Source organism: Cygnus olor, chromosome 7 (genome assembly GCF_009769625.2).
Source record: "Cygnus olor isolate bCygOlo1 chromosome 7, bCygOlo1.pri.v2, whole genome shotgun sequence".
Lineage (NCBI taxonomy): Eukaryota > Metazoa > Chordata > Aves > Anseriformes > Anatidae > Cygnus > Cygnus olor.
The window spans coordinates 22,417,149-22,443,289 of NC_049175.1; the positions used below are offsets into that span (position 1 = coordinate 22,417,149).

At 35.7% G+C, this 26,141-nt stretch overlaps 1 protein-coding gene and 1 long non-coding RNA gene across 2 annotated transcripts; one reads left to right on the plus strand and one right to left on the minus strand.

The window, feature by feature from the left end:
- Positions 1-2,509: 2,509 nt before the first annotated feature.
- On the minus strand, positions 2,510-17,536 carry LOC121073190. The gene is made up of 3 exons (XR_005821540.1): positions 13,065-17,536; positions 5,480-9,572; positions 2,510-2,949 (listed from the first exon to the last, which is right to left on the minus strand). It is a non-coding gene; the product is annotated as an uncharacterized LOC121073190 (long non-coding RNA).
- Positions 3,213-4,526, plus strand: LOC121073189 (heparan sulfate glucosamine 3-O-sulfotransferase 1-like). The gene has a single exon (XM_040563943.1). It carries the CDS (start codon positions 3,213-3,215, stop codon positions 4,140-4,142), a length of 930 nt encoding a protein of 309 aa, XP_040419877.1. The 3' UTR covers positions 4,143-4,526.
- Positions 17,537-26,141: the final 8,605 nt, after the last annotated feature.

A 26,141-nucleotide genomic window follows, 5' to 3' on the forward strand; every position in this document is an offset into this window, starting at 1 on the left:
TATAAAACAACTAATTAATTGAAAATAGGTTAAACTGACGTAATTGTTTTCAAAAATATTACTAATACTTTGGTGATCAGAAAATATAAGATCTCTTCTGTTACTTGGTTTCTAAGTGCGTCTTATAGAAAACTACTGATTTCAGATGGTAAATTAAACAGACACTCACTTATATTACATGCAAACCTCAAAATATTTTGGAAAACCAAACTTCCCTTAGTTCCAAGTACGAATTTCTTATTCAGCTTCCAGTTTTCTCTGAGACAGTATTTGTGCCTGATTCTTTGGTGAATGAAACCAGATAACCATCAGTTATAGGAATAAACAGTATTTATGATTTGTGTTTGTAAATAAAATAAAAATCAATGAATGTGGACATATTTCCTATATTACATATATGTTCATATAAATATTTCAATAACTCTAAAATTATTTTTTCTGGTTTATCAAAAATGCCTAATATGTGTGTTAAAAATCAGTTTATGGAACTGTTTCAAGATGGGATAGCTCTTGAATTTAAACTGGATAATGAGCTATATGTCTACTCCTTGGTATGTGCAAGACACAATGCTTGGTTGTCTGATGTTCAGGCTGGTCTTGCCTTTATTTCAAAGCACTTGTAATCTTACGTATGCATGTAGATAAGCACAGGAAAGATAAGTTGAAAACACTTGTAAGGGATTTACAAAAACAATTCCTAAATCTTCCTGAAAGAATTTTAATTTAAAAATTAAGATTATTAGAATGTAACTTAATACTGAAGTTTTGAAACAGGTTAAAAGAAAGATTAACTGTTCCCTCGTCCCTTGTGCCACGATCCCAAATCCCAGCCTACTAGGAACATAGGCCAGGAAAGTGGTAATATTGCCATATACTCCTACATCAGATAAGAGAGGAATTGTTTCCAACAACATCTTATGTGTAGCCTTATCCTTACTCTAGATAGACAGTTTAGGAACCTTGTGAATCAGCAAATTCTGAATTCACCAAATGACCAGAATTTATATAACAGAGGCACTGCTTGCAAACATGCATGAAATTTGAAGGCCAATATTTTTGGAATCATCCAGGTTTTGATGCCTCAAATTGCATGTTCAGCATTGTATAGACTATGAGGGCTCTTCAAAATCAACAGACATTAGCTGTCACTTATAGCAAAATGCATTTTGATTCCTCAGCAGCTCTAAATAGCACATTTATTGTTTCTCAAACTTGTCATCCAAAAGAGCAGTTGTTCTGAAAACATAACTACAAATGGTTTTGGTATAAATGTAGCTGTTCTTCCATTCTGTATTTTCCATAGAAATGCTTGCATTCCTTCATTCCCTCCTCTTGAGAACCCTAAGTAGAACGTCTATGTGAAGTTCTTAGTAAAAAGGCTATGACTTTTAAAATCAAATTTTCTTTCATGTTGGTAAAGGAGTTTTTTGTTGTTGTTGTTGATTATTATTTATTTATTTATAGTTTCTGATTAAAAATCCAATTATACCTGGGCTTTTCCAATATTTAATAAATGTTTATTTTTAAAATAGCAGCCTCAAAATTAAAGGGTTAATGCTTGCTATCTATGTATGAGTTTAGAGTTCAATCAGGCCTACAAAAAGAGTTATTCCCTAGTTATAAAGAAAACTGGAGTAGGTTGTAATAAGATTTAGAAAATAGATTCAATGAATCTTGCCTGGATTGTTATTATCAAAAATGTTTTTATATTACATTTTTAAGTCTGTAAAGTAAGACTGAAGGTAAACAATTTTTGAATAGAAACACTAAGTGCTCCTCAGAGCCATGACAAATGGGAATTGACTGTGTTCTTTAAGGTTGTTTCTAAGAGGCAAAGTACTGTGACCAATATATCCAGAAAAAGAAAGAGACTGACAGTGGAACCAAAGAAGGAGCTAAAGCTGTAGTATTTCTGGGACTACTTTACAATATGAGCCATAATTCAAATAGAATCAAAAACCAGTTATTTTTATTGGCTGCTGCTTCACTGTGTGAAATAGTTTGTTTCCACACTGAAAAAATGTTAAGGAAATAGATTTAACCTGCAAACTTTAAAATGCTGTAATTTCTCAGAAATAGGACAAGAATCTTCTTAATGAGGATTTCTTCTGTAAGATTTTCAGGGATGGGAGAAAAAAAAAAAAAAGCCTAGAACTTTTTGTTTGTTTGTTTCAAATTTTAGGATGTTTAAAATTCATCACTTCCTTAACATGACTGAATACTAAATGGATTAAGAAAATACGTTTCCAGCTCCAACCAGCCTTGCTTCCCTGCAAACATTTTTAGGTGACCAGAAAGTATCTAGCTATTTCTTGTACATAGCTTTGGAGAAAATGCAGAATTGTACCTAAATGTTTGGTTTTGCCAAGATTTTCCCAACACTTAAGTGACTACACAGCACTTTGATAGCTGCAAAGAATACGCCGTTGTATCGATTTTTTTCACGTTGATCCAACAAGGGCACTGCACTATTGCTTTATAATACTTACTATTAGTCTTCTGCTCTGCCTTAGTCTGTGTTTTGATACAGATCTGAGTAAACAGCTTTTATTCATATGCTACAGAGTTCACTGGAAACCAAATGGATATGTAACCATCCAGTACCATTGGGTATATGGTATTCCATCAGGGAATCTGAGGAAAGGCACTGACATTCAAAAATCCTTTGGAATGATTATTAATGCCATATTGGATATGGTATAAATGGGAGGAAGAGAATCAAAAAAATCAAAGCAAGCACATATTGGTCAAGACTTTAAAATCTGGTAAACAATTCAAACGTTCTGCTTAGCCTCAGTACTCCCCCAAGGAAATAAAAGTTGCTGTAAGCTTAGTGTCCCTCATTGGTCACCTGTGGTCAAGGAAAAAAATGTGGTGGTGGTTGTTCTCCTCCTCCTTCTTTTCCTTCTCTTCCTATTTTTTCTTCTCCTGTTCCTCCTTCTCCTTCTTCTGAAATAAAGTCCAGGAAAACAGATAACTTTGAAATAAATTTTCTGTTGTAATTGCAGGTTGGATTTGTGGATTGAATGGTAAATTACATTTACAATTTGTGAAGGGTTTAGAAATACTGATTTGTCTTACTTTATTTTGCAGATGCTTCAGAAAGTTGCTGTCTGTTTACCACTGGTTCTGCCAAACAACTCCAGAAGCTACCTACCTATTTTTTCATTAATCAAGCATAACGTTATCTTGAACTAATTATTCTTCTCCATATGGCCTTCCTACTGGTGTCAGCTTATCTTCTGCTGACTCATACTCAGGGTGCTCCTCTTGAGAATGGGCCACTGTTGGAAACACTGAAGTCCCAGGTAGGATTATTCAGCAATAAAAGCGAACACTATTCAGCACAGGTGAGACCTCCTGGCACAAGCCGACGAATACCTCAGACAATTATCATAGGAGTTCGTAAAGGAGGGACAAGGGCTTTGCTGGAAATGCTGGATATTCATCCTAATATTGTAGTAGCAGCTACAGAAGTCCACTTTTTTGACTGGGATGAAAATTATGTGAAAGGATTAGACTGGTATAGGAGTCTGATGCCATTTTCTTACGGAAATCAAATTACAATTGAGAAAACACCAGGCTATTTTACATCACCACAGGCTCCAGAAAGAATTCATGACATGAATAGCTCCATTAAACTGCTGCTCATTCTAAGAGATCCCACTGAGAGAGTTATATCTGACTATACCCAAGTATACTACAACAGAGTAGAAAGCCACAAGCCTGTTCAGCTTTTTGAAGATATTGTTATTAAGAATGGAGCACTTAATACCAAATACAAGGCTATTCAGAGAAGTCTATATGATGTTCATATGGAAAAGTGGCTTAAACATTTCAGTTTGAATCAGATTCACATAGTGGATGGCAATACTTTAATCAAGGACCCTCTTCCTGAATTACAAAAAGTTGAAAAATTTCTAAATCTTCCTTCCCGAATTATGTCTTCTAATTTTTATTTTAACCAAACTAAAGGATTCTATTGCATTCGAAGTGATGGAAGAGAGAGATGTTTACACGAATCCAAAGGGCGCCCCCATCCTCTTGTTAACAACACTGTTTTAGAGCAACTTTATTCTTACTTCAGAGAGCACAATGCAAAATTTTACAGAATGGTTAATCATTCTTTTGACTGGCATTAATGCATTTTGGAATCAATGTTTCTTAAAAAGGGCCTGAAACAAACTAGAGATTCATATTATGAAAATTTTACATACTGGTTATATAGAAGCAGAGAGAACTGTTTGCTTCATTGGAATAAGATATCCATTAACTCATTAAAATGGTAGCCTTTGTTTTGGGAAAAATAAGTTTCACATATTTGTATAATTACTCTGGGTCATATAATAGAATAATATTTTGATCATTTTCCCATCATGCAAATATGTTAGCTTCAGTGGACTTACTTCAGATATATATCTGTTACAAGATTTGTGATGTTTTAGAAAAATGACTGCTTCTAACAGTGTAAAAATGTACATATTTGAAATGGTATTATTCTAACTGTTCCATATTTTTGGTTCTTAGTATTTTTTTTATATCAGGTATGAGGCTAGTGGCACTGAGTTCTAGAATTTTTCGTACAAATTAAATTGTATGTTACAACAGGAGCATACATATTGGCTCTAGTAAATAAATCATCCTCTGTTAATATGTCAAAGTTCTTAATCTACTGATAATAAAAGGAATCTATTTCATCCTTGATTTTGAATAGGTGAACTAGAAGCTCCCCATCGGTATATCATTTGTATTAAGCCACAATCTTAATATCTTGAGTTGGCAAAAAATAAAAATAAAAATCTCCAAACAAAGGAAGAATATGAACTCTTTGAAGAAGCTTTAAGAAGTGAGAGATCTGAATGTAAAGAAATTAACCCAGACAACCTCAATTTAAACTGTTACACTGTATACTAAAAAAAATAAATTTTTGAATGCAAAAAAAAATATCAGCAGCTGTACAAATGTTTGATTGTATAAGTTATGTCTTGAATGAAAAAGACAGCTCTTCATCAATGCTACAATGTTAATCACGTTTGTATTCTGTGACTAGTTACTCTATTTCTCACCTAACTTTGGTTTACATATCTCCATTTGCATAGTGAACCTCGTTAAAAAGCAAATGAAATTGATTTGCCTGCTCTTCAAATCATTCTTTGTCATTTCTAATGCAGGTCATGGGATGTGCTTAGAGTTAAAAGTAACATCTTTTTATATTTGTGTATCTCAAACTGTGTTCATTTACTAAGGATGACATACTCAGTTTATATATAAAAATGACATCCATTTATACACCTGCATTAGGAATTTTTCTTTTTATTACCTTCTGTTTGACAATATTGTGCTAGTCTGCTCTCTTTCTTCATGTTAACCATTTTATTATAGATCAATACCAAAGAAGAAAATCAACTTGAAATGTTAAATGGAGTACCAAATAGGACTATATAGAAATACAACCAGATATCCTTGTTTGAAATTGTACCTTCCAATCCAGAAATCCTGGTGCACGCCCTTGAAGAAGCATTCTTTAGGTGCATTACTCTTTAAGCTTCTCAGGACTGGTGAGCTGTAGTGTGGGCCCACTCTAAGCATCTCAGCATCAGATTCCACCTAATCCTGTTGAAGATCCAGAATATCTGTGTTCTTCTATTTAAGCCACTGTGCAGCCTACAGGATATGTTCCCAATGTTGGATTCAGTCTTCCACTTTATGGGCTAAAAGGTATGGATCTATCGCACCACTAATTTTTAGGTTTCTAACTGTTTTATTAGGGGGCTACTAAGATGTTAAGCAGATAGAAGTCTCCTTCCACTGAAGCTGGACAGAATCAAACCAAGCCAGATTACATGGAAAGAGCTTTCATCAAATATTTCTTCAAGAACCGTAAAATGTTAAAAATAGTACAGCAAATTTTATTCTTCTGCTACTTGTATATTTGACAGAAATTTTTGTTAACTTTTCATTACAATATAATTAACCTTTGAAATTATCTTTCTGAAATATGATTATTAAGCAAATTTATGGTTTCCACGGATTAAAAAAAAGTGTTATTTATTTCTTCCACTTTTTCTGAGGTTGTGGCTTCTTAATCACTAATATTGATCAGGTCTGGGCACTACTCAGAAGTACAAAGTTGATCTGAATCAGGTGTGGAAATATGAATGCATTTCTTTCAAATTAGCCAAGGACCAGGATGTTCACACTGGTCTCATACCATTTCTACAAGGGCAGGAGATAGGTGAACTGTAATAATTACAGTTGCATAATCCAATACCTTATTTGTCATTTGTCAAATTAAAACTTAACCCAGAAAAAAAATCTGGACAATTCTGAATCAGCAGGGTGATTTTATATTGGACCAGCACTTTGTGTTCTGTGGCCACAACATTTTTATCTGATAATAAAATCCAGATTCCCTTTGTCCAGTTCAATCTCAGTGTTGGAAAAAAAATCCAGTCCACTGAAATTAATACAGAAATACAGGACTGAGGATAGCAGCACACCAGTAGTTTATATCATAGATTGTAGTTTTTCTTTCAGCATCTCTGTCTGTTTCTTACACATTCCAACACTTGCTATATTTTTCATGTTTTTCTTCTTTACAATGACTATTCCTTTTAATAGTATTGAATAAGGTTGGGTTTTGTCTTTTTTTTTTTTTAATGAATCTAATTTCCAATCAATGTGTACTTTAACAAAGATTTCAGGTAGTTGCTAGTAACTGAAGACTTCACATATCTGTATATCACATTCAATTTCATAGGCTAACGTCTTTCTATATTTATGCTTGCAGGCATCAAGTCTTTCTCTTCTCTGAAGTTCACAGCTAATCTCTAAGTGAGTTGAATGCAGAAATACCAGTTGGCAGAAGCTGTATACATCTTTGAAAATGCAGGTCTCTTTCTGGAATTTACATTTCAAGGATTGATGATCTGTATGGATTAATGATGCATATATCTACTTGATTTATTAGCACTCTTCAGTTCTGCTCAGCATTTTTGGGAAGGACACAGCTGGTGGAATGAATTCGATGATCATTTTAAAGTTTACTAATACCAGAAGACATGTATTACACATAGAATAATTTTGGTGGGGGGTTGGCTATTTTGTTTTGTTTTACATAAATCAAGACTCTTGTCTGAAGTTTTTGATAAATGATCTACACAGATGCAACTTAACCTGCATAACAGCATTCAGTGAATATAGTAGACTATGATTTAGCATTAAAAACTGTTCCAATCAAAATTATCCATTTTGTGATCTGAAGAACATATCTCATGCAGGCCTGGCCTCTATTCTTATTTTCTTCAAAAGATAACCCTTCTTCTCTCATCCTCTCAGGACAGGGATCAGATCCACTTAATAGAATATCCACTGAGCTATACTTAAAAATAAAATGCTGAAATTATTTTCTACATAAAATTACTCAATTTTTGGTGTATGGAATTAAGAGCTGGTTAAATTTTGTAAAGAACTGCATGCTCACCATAACTTTGAATGAATTATTAACAAGATAGTTCTCAATTTAATAAATGACAAATATATCTTAAGAGTTTCCACAATTAGTAATAAACCATAAACTATTCTTCAACAAAGCGGTCATCAAAGGACGTACATCTCATACTTGGAAGGCTATTGGAGAAATAAGTTTCATGTGGGAAGGTTGCTTAAAGAGACCATGCAGTTGCTTCAAAGGTTCTTGAGAGCATCTGAAACAAGATAGATACAGTCATATGTGTAAGACCACTGCGGAGATTAAGATGAGTTGAGTGACTCTTTGACATTGTTTTGCATTCCACAAATATTAAGGTTTAATGTTAAATATCATTCTTTTCCTCTTTTAGCTTAAATGCCATAATTAGGGTTACTTTAATCTACTATAACTGAGACTAGCACTATCAAGCAACTGCAGCCATAATTGGGTTAGTTAAGCCCTTGTCACATTGCGAAGCAAACAACCCCTTGTAAATTCCTAGATTAGTCTAACCTTAGTTGTTTTTTTTGTTGTTTTAAGTCCGCATACTCTGTAAACAAAAAAGGTGACAAACTTGAGTTGGTTTTTTTCTTTCCCCTCCAAAAAAAAATCTAGTATTACTTGTTAAAGAAATCAGAGAGGTTCCTCTATCACGCTCCCCCAGCAGCATTTTACTAGAAAGAGGACTGTTATCTATCTATTTATTTATTTATTTATTTATTGTATCCCATCTATCTAGCTGCTCAAAGATCCTGTGCTGAAAGTCTTCTCTTTCACTGCATAGCCTTAGTAGTGCATTTACAATTCTTCTTAATGAATTTCTTGCCTCCGAAAGCAGAGACATTTTAAAAATACCCATAGGCAGTATTTTTGAGAACTTTAGAGAGAACATAGACCCTGTATAGTACAAATCATTGAACGCTGCTACACAAAATCAACACCTTCAATGTCCCTTTGGTAAAAAGTCAGTAGATAATCTTATAAAATGTATTGAAGAAAGATTAGATTGACTACTGTAGGGAAGCACATCTGGATACAGAGTTTTCAGTCACATGTTTCAAAGAACATCAAGAAGAAATGTAAAACTTTGGTTGCTTGCAGCAAGCTTAATTGCTTATTGCTTTTGTCAGTTCAGATGCTTTTGTCAGTTGTACAAAATTTGAATATCATCTTAATCTTTATTATTTCTTGTTTATGTGGTCAAAAACAAAAACCTGAGTTATTATTTTGCTTTATAGAAGCATGGTTAAAAAAAAGAAAGCAACCCCCAGCATAATTTACAGTAAGAGTTAAAATAACTTTTCCTTGTAGAGAAAAGAAATTTAAATTATTTAGGTAAGGATTATGCTCCTATAGACTATTATTTTCTATACTTGTGGATTTGATCCTTCAGTTCCGTAAAGAATTTGAATATTATCATAGAAGCAAATAGACACATTGGAATTAAAATCAATAATAATTTGCCTAGCACATTATTCATTAGCAAGAGTTAGCAACTAATATTTAGTTACTGGACAAATAGTTCCCACTTCAGTTATTTCCTGCTTTAATGTGACTAACTAAATTGTTTTGCTATTTTATAAAACAAAGTTAAAAGTTAAAATCAATGGTGAATAAAGACTTTGTAGTACCATTCTGTGATCATAAAGGAATTGTCCTTTTTTAAGGTTAATTAACAGGGACATGAGCTTACCACAATACCTGAAAGAACTTTGGAAGCCAAGATACTAGTGGAACTGCAAAGCATGAACGTATGTTGAAGTTGAAACTGCAAATTAGGGAAAATACAATGGATTAAAAATAGACTGAAATAAATCATACTTTTCCAGTAAAATAGATGTCATACAATATGTACATATGTAATATGTCTTATGTGCTAACACATGTAACCAATACTACGAAGTCTATTTTTTTGATGCGAAATGGTCTTACATTTTTACATTATATGTTCTTTTATTTCCATTAGAAAAAAAAAAAAAAAACACTAATGAAAAATATCTTAATGTAAACGTTTTACCAGTGGTACAGAGCTTTTCTGTCAAGGGATATTTCTTTGCTTTTATATTGTTTCCTCCAAGATAAAAAGGTGGTTTGAGTCACACTGCAATAGAAAGAGCAGAGTTATCATACCAGAATCAACAATACTATTTCTATTTGTTACATTTCCCAATGGCAAACAATTTTGTATTTTGTGTAACTGATAACAGTTTTACAAATAATCTTTTTATATTTTCTCTTTCTTCATTAGATAATACAACCATGTTATCATTTTTCTTACTCTAAAGAATGTTACTCTAAACTCTTACATTGTTAATCTAAAGCACTGATAGGTTTAAATCAAAAGGCAGTAATATAAGGCAAGCATGGATAACTAAGAATCCCTTTGCCACTTGGAGTGGCTATGATTTTTTATTATTATTATTATTGTTTAACTCTTTAGATGTGAACATTTTGATCCATTGTACATTTTCTTTATATAAATATATATATATATATATATATACACGCATATTGGAATGTACCATCCAAACTTTCAACATGAAAAAATAAGACAGGGACAAATACAACGTAATAAAACATACAACGAAGGTCCTCTTCTGCTAAATATTTGTTTGCGTAATATGGCACAGTTCCAAATGAAAATTATGACTGAGCTGATATGATACACAGAAGACTAAGTAACAGGCTACTCCAGGGATTTGTGTAGTTATTGTACATCCCTGAATTCATTTTCAATCATTATGGTATTAACAGCATATGTGAATATACATTTTCAAAACACTGTATTTCGTCTTACTGGAGAATACCACAATATTGTAGGACAGGTTCAACATATTATAGCTATCCTTGGGCCAAATACTGCAGCAATTGGAAACTTCGGAACCTAAGGCAAATTGGATGAGAACTAACAGTTTTCTGCACTGCAATAAAAGTGCAGAGTTATCATACCAGAATCAACAATACTATTTCTATTTGTTACGTTCCCCACCGGCAAACAATTTTGTATTTTGTATAACTGATAACAGTTTAGTGTTTGTGGGTTTTGTTTGTTTGTTTTTTGTTTTGTTATCCTTTCTTGAAAATTAGTAGCATAGATGCACAGGTTTTGTTGTTGATTTGAGAAGCACTGTCAGCCTGAAATGCTGTGCAACTATCATAAGATTGAAGACACAGATGGAACACTTTAAACTGCAGGGGGTGCATTGCTGCCTTGAGTAAAGAAAGATTAAAGGCTCATAAACAACATATGCTATAGTTAACCATACACATGCATCATACACAGCTTGCAAAATACACTGTCTAAAACAAAAACATGCAGAATCTACAACTGTGCACTCAAGTGATCCTGTTGAAAGCAAGCTGAACTATAGGCAGGAAAAAGTGATTCCTTCATCTAGCAAACAGACATCCGATAGTCTTTTTCCAGTTCGTGAGGTGTATGTGCGGAAAGCAGTTAGATGCCTCCCCCCCCCCGCACACACACACACCTTGAATTACCTGCAGGACAGATCTTTGCCAAATTTCACTAACTTTGGAAACCCCATTTCATTTCATTTTCTAGGTGCTTAGTTGTCCATTATTTTTTTCCAAAAATGCAGTTGTCACAGATGGGAATTATTCTAGACAGTCACAGATACAGCTACTCAGAAAAGCATGAATGAAATATACTAATCAAGTTTTCTGTAGATGCTAGATATAATAAACTATAAAATACAGAAGTGCATTATCTTCCTAGAGTCCTTCGTGCATGACTCCTTTTTAGCCATCTAGTATTGCATACAGTTATGTGCTTGTATGACTCCCTATCCTGATTACCAGTGTGTTATGATGAAGGGGAACAGAATTATGTTACTTCACATTAATATTAAAGCCCAGGTATGTTTATTTTACATAAGCACATCTTCATTATCAGTCACCCACTATCTTTGACTTTCTTCTCTTTCTATACAGCCTTTGCGTGTCGTTTTTTGGTTTGATTTAGTTTCCATTTATGAAAGAATTCTGGCTTTTCTCATTCATGGAATACATAGTTTCGATCCTAAATTGAGTCTTCTTTTTTTGAGAAAAGTAAAAGCTGAAACATATTCCATGGCTTTCAAAAACTAATGTTTGTCTCTCGTGTTAGGATGTCAGAGAATCAGACTAGAAACTTGCAAGGAATTAAGACAAAATAGCTAATCCTAACATAAATAACAAGCATAATGGTTAAGGATATTTTTTGGAGGATAGGAAAAAATATTCACCTTCCATTTTAGAAAAAGTATTTACTTGATATGTATCAGATGCATTGATTCATGCACTCCTCTAATGTGAAGTGGCACTGATTTCAGTCAGGTATAAGGACTACTATAAAACTACTCTAATTTGTAGCTGAGGACCTAGCCCCACATGTGTATGTGCAGAGAATGCTACTTCAGCCTTGGGTTGCTGATAAGCCATATGAAATAACCTCACTTTCTGAAACGTAAATACTCTTATCACTTAATACATAAATTTTCTTATCACCTAATGTGCAAATTAAGCATTTGATAGCAATGCTAATATAGAAACTATTTCTCAGTTTGATCTTTCTGCAGAAATACTACTCAGTGAGTTAGTCAATGGCAAGTAATAAACTGCATTCTCTTATTTCATATATAAATGAGTGTATTTACTGCAAGGAGAGAAGGGGGAAAAATTCCTTTATTTGCATCGCTGGCCTCATTCTGTCAACATATCACCCAGATTGCTGGATACACACAGAGATGCATTCTGGCAATGCTAGGAAGGGACCTGCATTTCCTGCTGTCTATTTCAACTTATTAGTAATAAGATGATGCTTCTGGCACATCTAATATAAATTAATATTGGATTAATTCAATTCAAAAAGATGTCAGGAAAACACATTGCATTTTCATTCGTCACAAACTTGATCCCAATATGTTTAAAAAGGAATACCACAGTAATTATGTTTATGCCTATAATTGCCTAAAGCTGTTCCAAAAGACAGAATATATTCTAACACTTTCCAACATGGCTCCAGTGCTGATTAAGCCACTAGTTCATAAAATAAATACGTAACATTTTCAGCACTAACAGTAACACAAAGAAATTATTTTAATTACTTTAGAAAGCTTTTTATCTGAACTACAGAAAGTTTTTTTTTATTGGTACAGATTCAAAGCTGTGTTTGCTGACCATTTCTTTTTTGTTTACTGATAATCATTTTTATATATATAGTGGGTTTTTTTGTTTGTTTGTTTGTTTTTCTGCATATCAAGAAATGCCAGTGGAGCAGTATTTTTTAAATGGTAATGGCTTAGCAAGTGCCAAACTTCACATAGTTGACTTAAGCATAGTACTGTTTGAAAAGTTTAATAAGGTTATATACCAATTTGCACATATTCCAATATAATGTCAAAAGAACAATAGAAAAATTTGAATAAATTTCTAAAGTACCTTATTAATAGGAAGATAAAAATAAAGAAAACAAACAGGACTGATTCTGTAGCCTTTGACCAGACAAAACTCCCACTAACAGACACATAACTGAGGTTGGCGATCTGGACCATAAGTTTGAATGTGCTTGATTCTGATATTTTATTCACATTACCTGTATCTTCTGTGGGACCTCAGATATGTTCTCATATCCTTCTCAAGGTAAGTAAACCTGTCAGAATTTCACTGGATGTGAGGATGAATTCAGACTTACTAATCTTGTTATGACAGCTAGATGAAATGCAAATATAGTAATACAGATAATTTTAGGAAAAGAGTCTGCATGTTTAATAGCTTTCCCTCTGTACATTTCACAAGTGAAGAGCATGAAAATCTTACTTGTCTGAAGTATTTAATATCTTATTTAAAATAAGCAATTAGCAAGCATATTTGCCTCTTAAATATTCTCAAAAACACTGAAAGCTGAAAAGCCAACTTAATTTTTTTAAGGTTCATGACTCTTTAGTAAGAATTACAACATTACAGTGGTCTTTCTTCCTTAGTCCATTACTTTAAATCACAGCTACTAACAGTGAAATAATTACAGCAAGAATGTTTCTGCACAAGGCTTTCCGGTTTTACATAAAAAGTAAATTTTAAATATACTCTGGAAGTATATGTGTAACTCTGGAAGGAAAACATTCCACACACCCAGCACTCCAGACAAGATACCACACACTCTTAGCTTATTCTGTTTCAAAAAGACATCAGCCCCCAAATCTCTCTCTCCTGACCATCAAGACTGAAATGGAATACAGGGCATCAGAAGCTCAAAAATGCACTTAGGATGCAATTCTCTTGGGCCTTTAAATATTAACTTGAAAAATCTTCAACAGGCTAACAGGCAGCTGAGATGGATACCAAAACATTGTGAACAGTCACACTCCCTTCTGCTAATCAACCCTTGCAACAACATCCAGCTGCAGGCAACAGATCATTTATGCTTGTTGCCTGATGTATGGCATGTACTTCTTTAATCTGCCTGCCATTTCACAAAGATTCACATCGTGATTACCATGAGGAAATTCAAGGAGAATTTGATTTCATTTTCATCGCAATAAAGTAACACTGGCTTCAGGTCCTTGAATTACAGCCAATGGTCAATAGTAGCACATACTCTGCATAGCCTGCTGGCCTGCATGAACAGTGCCTCATCACAATTCAAAAGGCCTACGGAAATAACACTTTTTTCAGGCCTTCTGACTGAACCAAACATAGTAAATTATTTATACGGGGATACTGTCTTAGTTAATCTCATGTCTTTTTATCATGTATTTCAGTCATATAAATGGAAAACAATCACATCTTCTTTACTTGCAACTGGATATAGACATACTAATGATAGCCCAGGCCATCTTGTTCTCAGACTCTTGATAAATCAGAATATGCGTAGACGTAAGAACGAAAGCAGGCTCTCATGAGACACAACACTAAGCAAAAACAGGCAAAAAAAAATAACTAAGTTCAACAATATGCTGGCACTATCTGCTGTCCCAGGTGTCTTAGAAAAAAATAAGCCATTCCCAAAGAACTGTAAGATTGAAAGAAAAATAAATAATGTGTTTCTTTAAACTATTTGGTTTGAATTTACCTTCCATCTTTAAGTCTTCAGGGTGTTCTAGTGTCATATATCCATGCTTTTCTCTACAACCAGGAATGCATATTCTTTAATTAAAAAATAATAAGCCAATATACTTACATATTCACAAGTTGCCAGTAGCTGAAACTTTGGGGGGAAAAGAGCAATTACTTTGAGACTTGCACTTCAAACATGGGAGCTGGCAAAGCTGGAGAGAGATTCATCACACACCTCCTCTTTCTAGCTAATTACTTGAAAAACTATCTGGATCTTCATGAGTATCAGAGAAAAATGATGCAACACAGGGGCCGACCTCTACTCATCAGGTTCTCATTCAATTTTATACTAAGTGGCATAATTCAAAGTCAGATTCCTCTGCTAATTTGAATTTGTCTTGTGGTAGTAGCTTATAATGTTGTATACCTACTTTTTCATTTTAATCTAGGAAATATTTTTTTTTATAATAATCAGTGATATATTAATTTTATTCTTTTTTTTTTCTCCTTATAATAAAAAATGCTATTCTTTAAAAAGATTTGGGCAATGTTTTTTTAAACAGAAACTCTAAATTTTCAATCTCTGCCACATAGCATTCTTGGACACTTAGATTATTCATATTTTGTTTGTATTCTGATATTACTTAGCCATAAAGCTTTTCTAGATATTTGTGCAAAAAAGGAGTTAAATTATGTTAGAACTAAATTCGCATTTCAATACTTCCAGGCATGCTACCTATTAGAATGAAGCATAAGTTACTTCATTTAATAAAAGTCTGACTTGATAGTCAATGCAGGTGTGTTTTCTTGATGAATTATATTTAGAAGTTTGTAAATCATTTATGGATGGGAATGACACCAAATTTGCATTTATTAGCACTCATTAACAAATGGATGTTGTTGTTTGTTTGTTTTTAGTGGAGGGAAGCAACAATTTCAGGATAACATTTTAGTTTATCCTCAACCAAATACCTGTACTCTGGCACTTTGTAAATGAATTACAATGTGAAATGTTCTTCTTTTGTTCAGAAATCAGCAGTGTATGCTGGTAGACATTAACCTCTCCTCCATCCAACTCACATCTATTTCAGTTTATCCTATCTCAATCACTGTGATCAAGTCACTGAAGAGAAACTAAATTTTCAAAGCTTTTTGAAAAGAGGAAGGAGCGGTTTTGTCTTCAAAGCTTCAGGCTTACAAGCCAGCTGTTAATTTACTGTGACTTCCTTCAGCAGCAGTTATATTGGATGCATGTTTAACCAAGGAAAATATTGCCATCATTACAGCAAAAGGGAAAGGCAAGCAATGTTGGGACAAGTTTTTTATGTGATGCTACAAAATTTAAGAACAAACAAAAAACACCACTCCCTTCACACACAATGCCTCTATTGATGTGTATCCTTTACATATGTAAAGCTGTTCCTGTTAGCAATGCTGATACTGTTAGTATCCTTTACATACGTATTGCTGCACCTATCAATACATAATCACAAAGACTGTATTATTCCCTAGGCAGTTCCCTGAAATGTGTAGACAGGGAAAAACTATAGGCAATGCTTTTCCAGGGAACAGGTATTCTGTTCTCTATGGTGGTATATTTAGGTCTGATAATCCTTTATAGAGAAAAATGGAACAGAAGATGGATTCTGTTCCAAATTTCTTAAATAAATCCAGATCCATGTCTTTCTACAATGACAGAAATCAAAATACTGGGAAAAGGTCTGAGATGGGAGAAAGAAAGAAGACTGGGAAGGTCTGAGATGGGAGAAAGAAAGAAGACATGAATTTATACATTCCCAATACAAGCATTCAACTGGACTAAGTAAAATTTCAAACCACACATTAAAATTCAACATTATAAGTATTCCTGTCATATATAGGTTATATAAAACAGTGCTCATATTTCATGTGGATAGAGTTAAAATTTATTGCGCTAAGATGGAGATTTACTTAGATGCTAAGGAAAAATGGACAAAAGTTAAATAGTACTTCATTTTAAATGAGAAAAGAAAAGATGAATTAAACATTAAAGAAAAAAATGACCTATTGTATGAGAACATTAGATAAAATTAAGCAGAGTACTGTTTCTCATGTACTTTATGTAAATATATTACTTAAATGTATTGAATCTCATCCATTACTCTGTTATTTTTAGATGTATTGGATATTTTTTTTCCTCTCAAAATTAATCTGTGTACTATTTAAATATACACTGTTAGGCAAACAGAATACTCCTGGGTATAGAAATATTCTGCATTATATAAGGATTATCTTTCAATTACACTTACTTCATACAATGTGGTTCTAATGATAAGAAATAACAATATGAACATTAACAACCAAGCATGTTGAATCAGATGTTAAGCTGATAAAATAATTTTTTGGACAAACTAAATCCATAGTGAACGTTCTTGGATTTTAAAGATACGTCTTAGCTAAGTTTCACCCATTTAATTAGAATGACTAGCAGTCTGAGCTGACTGCTACAATTACATTTATTTCTGCCAGAGCAATAGTTTCTCATCTTTTTCAGCAGGTACTTGCATATGCTTGCTGTGGGAAAGCAAAAAGGAAAAAAATATTGCATCAACATTAGTTTTATTTGAAGAAGTGCTAGCTAACTCTTTGACTAATGCTAAGTTTTAATCAAAAATACCTGATTTATTCAAGTAATTTTGTGTCAGTGTATTATCTTTACTTGTTAGTGTCAACCAGGAATACAGGATTTTCTGGGTGGCAGAAAAGAATATAGCATTAAATATGGATGTTTTAGTGTTTGCAAGAGCACTTATTTACAAATAAGTATTTTTAAAATTGTTATTTCTACTTAAGTGTAAGGAAAAATGGTACTGGCTGTAGGCTCCGTAGATTTTTCAGATGTATCTATTTAAAATGCAAATATGTGTATATTTGAATGTCAGGGTCTATGCCCAGGAAAAAAAAAAAAAAAAAAAAAAAAAACTCTAAATGTTCAAACTCCTCATTATTTTTTCAAAAGATTCCTGGGGATTCTTTCACTCAGATTACCTTTCAATTTTTAATTTACTTTATTAAAAATCCAAATAAACATCATATTGCAAACTTCTCTATCTGGAATTAATTAACATATCAGAAGATAATTTATCAGTTACATCTCATATATTGCTTCTCATACATCAATTTGTCATTCCTCTGCTTTTATTCTCCTTTCTATGAACTAAGAAAATCTTATCTCATTTCAAATTTCTATTAATTCAGTGCATGTAAAGTTTAACTATTTGAAGTCATCTAAATGCTTTAATTAGCTAAATTTACATATGTCCAATTTTTTAAATTTTTTGCTTGTTAGATGAATAGTACTTTAAATCCCTGAAGTATAAAAAGGGTTAAATGTAAGATTCATCAGTGCTAGCAAAATCTTGCCATAACAGCTCAATAACAGTTTATGCAGTTAGGAACTTTATAGCTCTAACAGTGCTAACGATGTTGACATAGCAAGACTTCTGTTTTGTGTGCAGTCTTGGACAAGTCACTTAAGCCTCCGTGAATCCCCGAGCTTCGATCAGAAGAATGGAATTGTGCCCTAAGGAAACACTCGCATTCCAGTACGCATAAGATATACGCAGTCTGGAACAACTATACTTTGCCCCCTTCTTAGAAAATGCAATGTTCCTGTTTCATGGAAAGGTAGTGAGGATGAATCATTCATGATTATAAGGCAATCGGGCACACATAAAATTAAAAGTAAACAGATAATTAACCATGCATGTCAAAATAGATATAATCAATATGGTATTAAAAATGCTATTGGTAGCTGGTTATCTGCCTCCATCAGTTCCCTCCAGTTTCTCATCTGCATCTATATTCAGGCAAAATCCATAGTAGGAAATTGCACCTACACTTTTTCTGAGCTTCCTCTGATGGTTAGGATGATGCAAAAGAGCTGCTACTAAAACAAAATTCAGTCTTAAGGCAGCTAATATTGTCTGCAGGAACAGGGATGTATTTTACATAATTCAGCTACTGTAAACATACAGTAAGCAGACTGTCATTAGATAGATGACAACTCCACGTGGATTAGCACTGACTGGAAAGTCACTAAGATTGGCTAAACATAATGCTGTCTGAATTTAAAAAACAAACAAACAACAACAACAAACTCTTGTGCACAATGGTTTTAGCAGATTCATTCCAAAATAGTCCCATTGTAAAACTTCATAACATAGGACAGACTACTGATTCCATAAATATCTAATGAAACCCATCACTGACGGTAATAAAAGCCTTATGGTTCTATAATAGCACTGTTTCTGGAGAGAATGTAGAATAATTTACAGAACGAAGATGCCAGATAGAAGCAGAAGAGGCCGTAGATAATCTCTCTTAGCATTTCACAAGACTACAACTATAAAAGAATAAAAGACAGTTGTGAGCAACTGTGAACAACAACCAAGATGAGATTCAGCTCACCTAACTTTAGATGCTTATGTTATAGCAACCTGCATGTGAGTTTACTGTCTAGATTTGTTCAATAAGAAGTAATATACAGCATGGGAAGAAATATCCAATTCTGGAACACAGTTCATCTGACCTATTTTAGACGTCTGTTTAAGATAACACAAATTATGCTCTAGACATATCTAGTTCCAGTCTTTTTTCAGGGCTGAAAATCTTCCTGTTTCCTTTAAATGGATCTCATAATGAGTGAACCAAGATCTCCACAAGATGAAAACATACAAGTATCTTTCAGCTGTCACAAGTCTTTGTTTTAAATCTTTCACTGCTCTTTTGAAAACTAGGCAAAGGGAATCCAGTTCTCTGTCTGTCCCTCTCTCTCTCTCTTTCTTTTTTCTTTCCTTTTTTTTTTTTTTGTAAAGTTTTATGGTTGGTCAGAAAAGAGTACAGATTTGGCATAACACAGCTGAATGATCTTGGAAGTAAAACCATTGCTCAAACTCTTGAAAGATTTCCCCCATATTTTCCATATAACATTGATGGAACATTTGGACCAAACTAACAAAACTGTTTAAATCAACATAGTAACATAGTTGTGTGAGGAATAAATGTGAGAGACATTTTCTTGTGAACTTTGCAGCTATTTCAAGGAAAAAGGAGACTAAGCGTTTCTTGAACAAGCTTCTTAAAGAAGATTATGCATGACCTCAGGGAGAAAATAAGTAAATAAATAATCAAAGGTTTGCAGATGACTGAAAAAAAAATTAGGAACATAGATGAGACAAGTTCACTGAAACTTAATCATTCTCATAGAATCAGAGTTTATATACCTTTTAGACAAATTTTGTGGCACCAGGATGACATCAAGTGGTCACTCAAGTCAGTTGCTCTGTGCTTGCTGAAAAAAGTCTTTTTTGATATCTCCTTAATAAGCTATTCCAACTATTTAAAAATAATTATATTACCAGCAACTGACTCTATTTTAAATTTGATTTTTGTGTAAAGTCTTAATGTCAAGTCTTGCAATGCTTTCCTCAAGCTTCTCTCCAGAAATAATAAACATAGACACCTACCAACTCTCAAAACAACTTTTTCATCTAATATCTCTTATTCAAGAAATCACACTTTTTTATTATTTTATGTATTTATTTAACTGGCTTATTAAACTGTATATACTGGAATAATTAGGCTTTGCTGGTAACACTTTTGCTGGGAGGAGAGAAATTCATGTAATACCTTCTTGATATATAAGGCAGATTATTTATTGCTGAAAGAAGTTTCACAGTTTAATATTATAGACAAACATACAGCTGTGGCTTCTGATAAGCCTGTATTAAGTCTATAAAAATGTTAAAACCAGTTTAGAACTAGTTAATGGATAAAACACCCTTTGTCTTTATTAATATCTCACTGAAGTATGTATTTATCAAAATTCTATAGAAAGAATATTCCTACTCCAAGAAATGTCCATCTTCAAATATGGCAATATGTATTATAGGCCAAAACACAATTTCTGGGCAACCAAATCAATGAATGTTTACACAACAATCTCTTTCCAATGTGAAGAATGTTGTCAAAAAGTTTATATGCTCTCTTTGTAGTTGTTGCACAGAATTTAAGAGTCTTCTCAAGGGAAACAAACAAACAAAAAAATCAACAGTAGAAGTAATGGAATCTTCCTATGAATTCGTATCCTTTGATCCTACTGCCAGTCTTGACTCACTCATTACAAGAACTTCACCCTTATGCTATAGAACCAGGTACTTTCTGCCTGTTTTTATTTTAGTGGGACATTGTTTTGTGTAATTCTGCATCTAAATGCCAATCCGTAGATCTCATGGGAATTTAAGCATATTTCAGATTTGCTTGAAAGTAGCTATAATTTCAATTTCTATTATGGATGCAATGACCAGCTGGAGAGAAACAAAAACAGTATTGCTAAGTAAGCATGGTTTCCTAGAGGAGATAATAAATAAATAAATAAACAACAAAACAGTATTTCTCTTACACAGATATACAGATACCAGTTTTCAAGGTGTGTTTTCATTCTTTCTCTTGCCCTCCCAATGTCTTACATAAATTCACAGAAGGCTAAAAGTCTTCTGTTTCTTTTCTTCTTTCCTTTTACCCCATTTAAAATGTGCTTTGAAAGATTAACCATTCTGAAGGTACCTTCTAAAATATATCTAAAAGAGCTTTGTCCAAGGCCTGTCTCAGCAGCAGTTTCTACTCTGCTTGCATGTCAACTAATATCTTCATTCAAATACTCAAATGACATCAAGCTGTTTTTTTCTGTCAAGTTACATTGTCAAGTTTTTATTTAAGAGCTCTGACTGACTCTTAGAAAGATGTTTTCATCTACTGCGAAGCCTGCAGTAAGGAGACCTGTGCTAATTCTTATAAAAGTTTGGTATGATCTTAAGGAAGCTACTCATCTAGAAGAAATAGCTTGCCCTTCAGAATCTGATAATCATCCAAATGCCCACAGGGACTTTTCTAACAAGACCTTGGCTTTTATGAACTTTGGGGTTTCAGGGGTGGACTTGATGAGGAATGACAACTCTTAGTCTTGTTAGACTCTGGAACTAATAAAATTCTTTCAGATGACAAACAGAAAGCCTGCTGTGTTTAATGGTACTCGGTATAGCACATTTTAAAAATATTTGTCCTCTAAATATCTACAGTTTTTTGCTCATATCACTTATTCACATAGAAAGTAGTTTTAGAACAATATAAGCACTAGTGTTGTAAGCATTATCAGTAGGCATTATCACAATTAATTTAACCAGTGTTACAGTACTAGGAACTTATTAATCACCAGAGGCAACATAAATGCTTGATTCTGTTTTCACTGAGTGTCACAGCAAAGTGGAATAATTTTAAAAGTTATAGACTTGTGGTCCTAAAAGATTGATATTTTAATTTTGGATTGTAAAAATATTTCAGGAAAAAGGAACAGAGAGATTGCAATGCTGCATTCAGCATAAAACTGCAGAGAGATGCTTTCCTTTCAAATTCCAAGAGATTTTGCTTCCTCATTTTCTTTAGGCACAGGAAACACTGAAAAAGAGAACGTGGTCTCAGTACCAAAGAGGAAGTTTGGATACCTTCATTATTTAAGTATGGGGAAGGTCTTTTACTGGCAGACAAGAGGAAGAAATGAATTAGAGGAGCTGAGACAATAGGGGAAAAATTGAATTAGTGTAGCAATCATATTGAATGCTAAGTACTTTGTAAATATGAGAATGACTTTGTTTATTTTACTAAATAAAAATCTGTTAATGTGTTATCACCTAGCAATGCAAAGTTTCCTCAGGGTTTGTTTATCTTTTGAGGGTCAGATCCTTACCTGATGGAAATTCACACAGTTTCACTGACTTAGCTGTAACCAAATGAAGTTTCGTGAGCTATAGACTAGAATCAGCAGGAAACATACTACTTACATAACTGCAGTGTATGCCATGATGATAAAAAACAACTCTTTCTCTCTCTGATGTACAGTGCTATTATAACTTGAGGTATAATTAACCACAAAGGTGGAATAAGGAAAAGTAAAAAGTATTTAAATCCATTTCTGGTCCTGCTGACATACATGGAACATGATATTGCAAATTAAAAGCAGATGGAAAAACAACTAAATATAATGATGTGGTTGTATTAGATTCATTAAAATAATCCTTGCTTTTAGAATGTAGCAATCAAGAATGCTTAAGCTGTTGCCTACTCAACTGCAGACAAATGAAAATCTTCGGGAATAGAGTAATACCACATTCAAGCTTTTCATTGACATTTTCCTTGCAGCACCACTTGCTATCACCATAGCTACGTTATATCCCTAACTAGTTTTAACTCCAGCTAGACTTGACCTTAGAGATCTCACACTCCAAGCAGTGCTTTTATTGCATCTTTGACTCATATTTCTGTTTCCTTTACATATATGCCCTCTGTATTTTTTTTTCTCTCTCTTTTTTTTTTTTAATATATATTAAGAGCTTGGACTAGATGACCCTCAAATTTCTTTTCAAAATTTCTGTGATTCTATGAATACCTACTTTCACTAAGTGAAATTTCTAAACTGATATTAAAACAATACATAGGGGGAAAAAAGTGTGCAATTTACTAATCGGAATACAGTGAATATCAGTTTTGGAAGCCACAAGAGACCACTTCTGTTTAGACACAGACACAGACTTCTAGGTTGGAAGAGACCTCAAGATCATCGAGTCCAACCTCCGACCTAACACTAAGTACTCCACTAAACCATATCACTAAGCTCTACATCTAAATGTCTTTTAAAGACCTCCAGGGATGGTGACTCCACCACCTCCCTGGGCAGTCCATTCCAATGCCTAACAACCCTTTCAGTAAAGAAGTACTTCATAACATCCAACCTAAAACTCCCCTGTCGCAACTTTCGCCCATTCCCCCTTGTCCTGTCACCAGGCACGTGGGAGAATAGACCAACCCCCACCTCTCTACAGCCTCCTTTAAGGTACCTATAGAGAGCGATAAGGTCGCCCCTGAGCCTCCTCTTCTCCAGGCTGAACAAGCCCAGCTCCCTCAGCCGCTCCTCATAAGACTTGTTCTCCAGACCCCTCACCAGCTTGGTCGCCCTTCTCTGGACTCGCTCGAGCATGTCCATGTCCTTCCTGTAGCGAGGGGCCCAAAACTGAACACAGTACTCAAGGTGCGGCCTCACCAGAGCCGAGTACAGGGGCACAATCACTTCTCTAGACCTGCTGGCCACACTGCTTCTTATACAGGCCAGGATGCTGTTGGCCTTCTTGGCCACCTGAGCACACTGCTGGCTCATATTCAGCCGACTATCAACCAGTACTCCCAGGTCCTTCTCGGCCAGGCAGCTTTCCAGCCACTCATCTCCCAGCCTGTAGCTCTGCTTGGGGTTGTTGCGCCCCAGGTGCAGGACGCGGCACTTGGCCTTGTTGAACTTCATACAGTTGACCTCAGCCCATCGCTCCAGCCTATCCAGATCCTCCTGCAGAGCCTTCCTGCCCTCGAGCAGATCGACACACGCACTTAGCTTGGTGTCATCTGCAAACTTACTGAGGGTGCACTGGACGCCCTCATCCAGATCATCGATAAAGATATTAAAGAGGACCGGACCCAGTACCGAGCCCTGGGGAACACCACTAGTGACCAGCCTCCAACCAGATTTGACTCCATTCACCACAACTCTCTGGGCCCAGCTATCCAGCCAGTTTCTAACCCAGCGAAGCGTACGCCAGTCCAAGCCACGAGCAGCCAGTTTCTTGAGGAGAACGTTGTGGGGAACGGTGTCAAAAGCCTTACTGAGGTCAAGGTAAACCACATCCACAGCCTTTCCCTCATCCACCAAGCGCGTCACTTCGTCATAGAAGGAGATCAGGTTCGTCAAGCAGGACCTGCCTTTCATAAACCCATGCTGACTGGGCCTGATCGCCTGGTTGCCCTGCAAGTGCCGCGTGATGACCCTCAAGTTAATCTGCTCCATGAGCTTTCCTGGCACTGAGGTCAAACTGACAGGCCTATAGTTCCCCGGGTCTGCCCTCCGGCCCTTCTTATAGATGGGCGTCACATTGGCTAGCCGCCAGTCAACTGGGACCTCCCCTGATAGCCAGGACTGCCGATAAATGACGGAAAGCGGCTCGGCCAGCTCCTCCGCCAGTTCTTTCAGTACCCTCAGGTGCATCCCATCCGGCCCCATCGACTTGTGCACATCCAAGCTCCGTAGCAGGTCGCCAACCATTTCCTCATGAATAGCGAAGGCCACATCCTGCTCCCCATCCCCTTCCACCAGCTCAGGGCACTGGGTATCCAGAGAACAACCGGTATTGCCGCTAAAGACTGAGCCAAAGGCGGCATTAAGCACCTCAGCCTTTTCCTCATCCTTAGTACCTAGGTTTCCCCTCGCATCCAGTAAAGGATGGAGATTCTCCTTAGTCCTCCGTTTCGCGTTGATATATTTGTAAAAGGATTTTTTGTTGTCTTTAACGGCAGTAGCCAGGTTGAGCTCCAGATGAGCTTTGGCCTTTCTAATTTTCTCCCTGCACAGCCTCACTACATCCTTGTAGTCCTCCTCAGTGGCCCGCCCTTTTTTCCAAAGATTATAAACCCTCTTTTTTCTGCTAAGCACAAGCCGCAACTCTGTGTTGAGCCAGGCCGGTCTTCTTCCACGCCGGCTCGTCTTTGGGCACATGGGGACGGACCGCTCCTGTGCCGTTAAGATTTCCTTCTTGAGGAGCGCCCAGCCTTCCTGGACTCCTCTGCCCTTCAGAACCGCCTCCCAAGGGACTCAGCCAACCAGCGTCCTGAGCAGCTCAAAGTCAGCCCTCCGGAAGTCCAATACAGCAGTTTTACTGGTCCCCTTCCTGGCCTCGCCAAGAATAGAGAACTCTACCATTTCGTGGTCACTCTGCCCAAGACAGCTTCCGACCACCACATCTCCCACCAGTCCTTCTCTGTTTGTGAAGAGAAGGTCTAGCGGGGCACCACCCCTGGTAGGTTCACTGACCAGCTGCGTCAGGAAGCTATCTCCCATGCTCTCCAGAAACCTCCTAGACTGCTTCCTCTGTGCCGTGTTGTGTTTCCAGGATATGTCCGGGAAGTTGAAGTCCCCCACGAGGACAAGCGCCGACAATTTTGCAACTTCTGTCAGTTGCCTATAAAACTCCTCATCCATCTCCTCACCCTGGTTCGGCGGTCTATAACAGACCCCGACCAGGATGCTAGCCTTGCCGGCCTTCCCGCGGATCCTAACCCACAGGGATTCAACCTTATCATTCCCAGCCTGGAGTTCCACAACATCAAAAGATTCTCTAATGTAGAGAGCCACGCCACCACTCCCTCTGTGCTGCCTGTCCCTCCTGAAGAGCCGATAGCCAGGTATTGCAGCACTCCAGTCGTGGTAGCGGTCCCACCACATCTCCATGATGGCAACCAAGTCGTAGCCTGCCTACTGCACAATGGCTTCCAGCTCCTCCTGTTTGTTACCCATGCTGCGTGCATTAGTGTAGATGCACTTCAGCTGGGCCATCGCCTTCTTCCCCAGCCTAGCCATTGTTTCCCCCGGCACAGCTCCAACAAGCCTTGTTTGAGCCCCGTCCCCCTTCTTACCTAGTTTAAAGCGCTCTCTATGAGCCCCGCCAGCTCCTGGCCTAGGATCCATTTTCCCCTTGGAGACAGG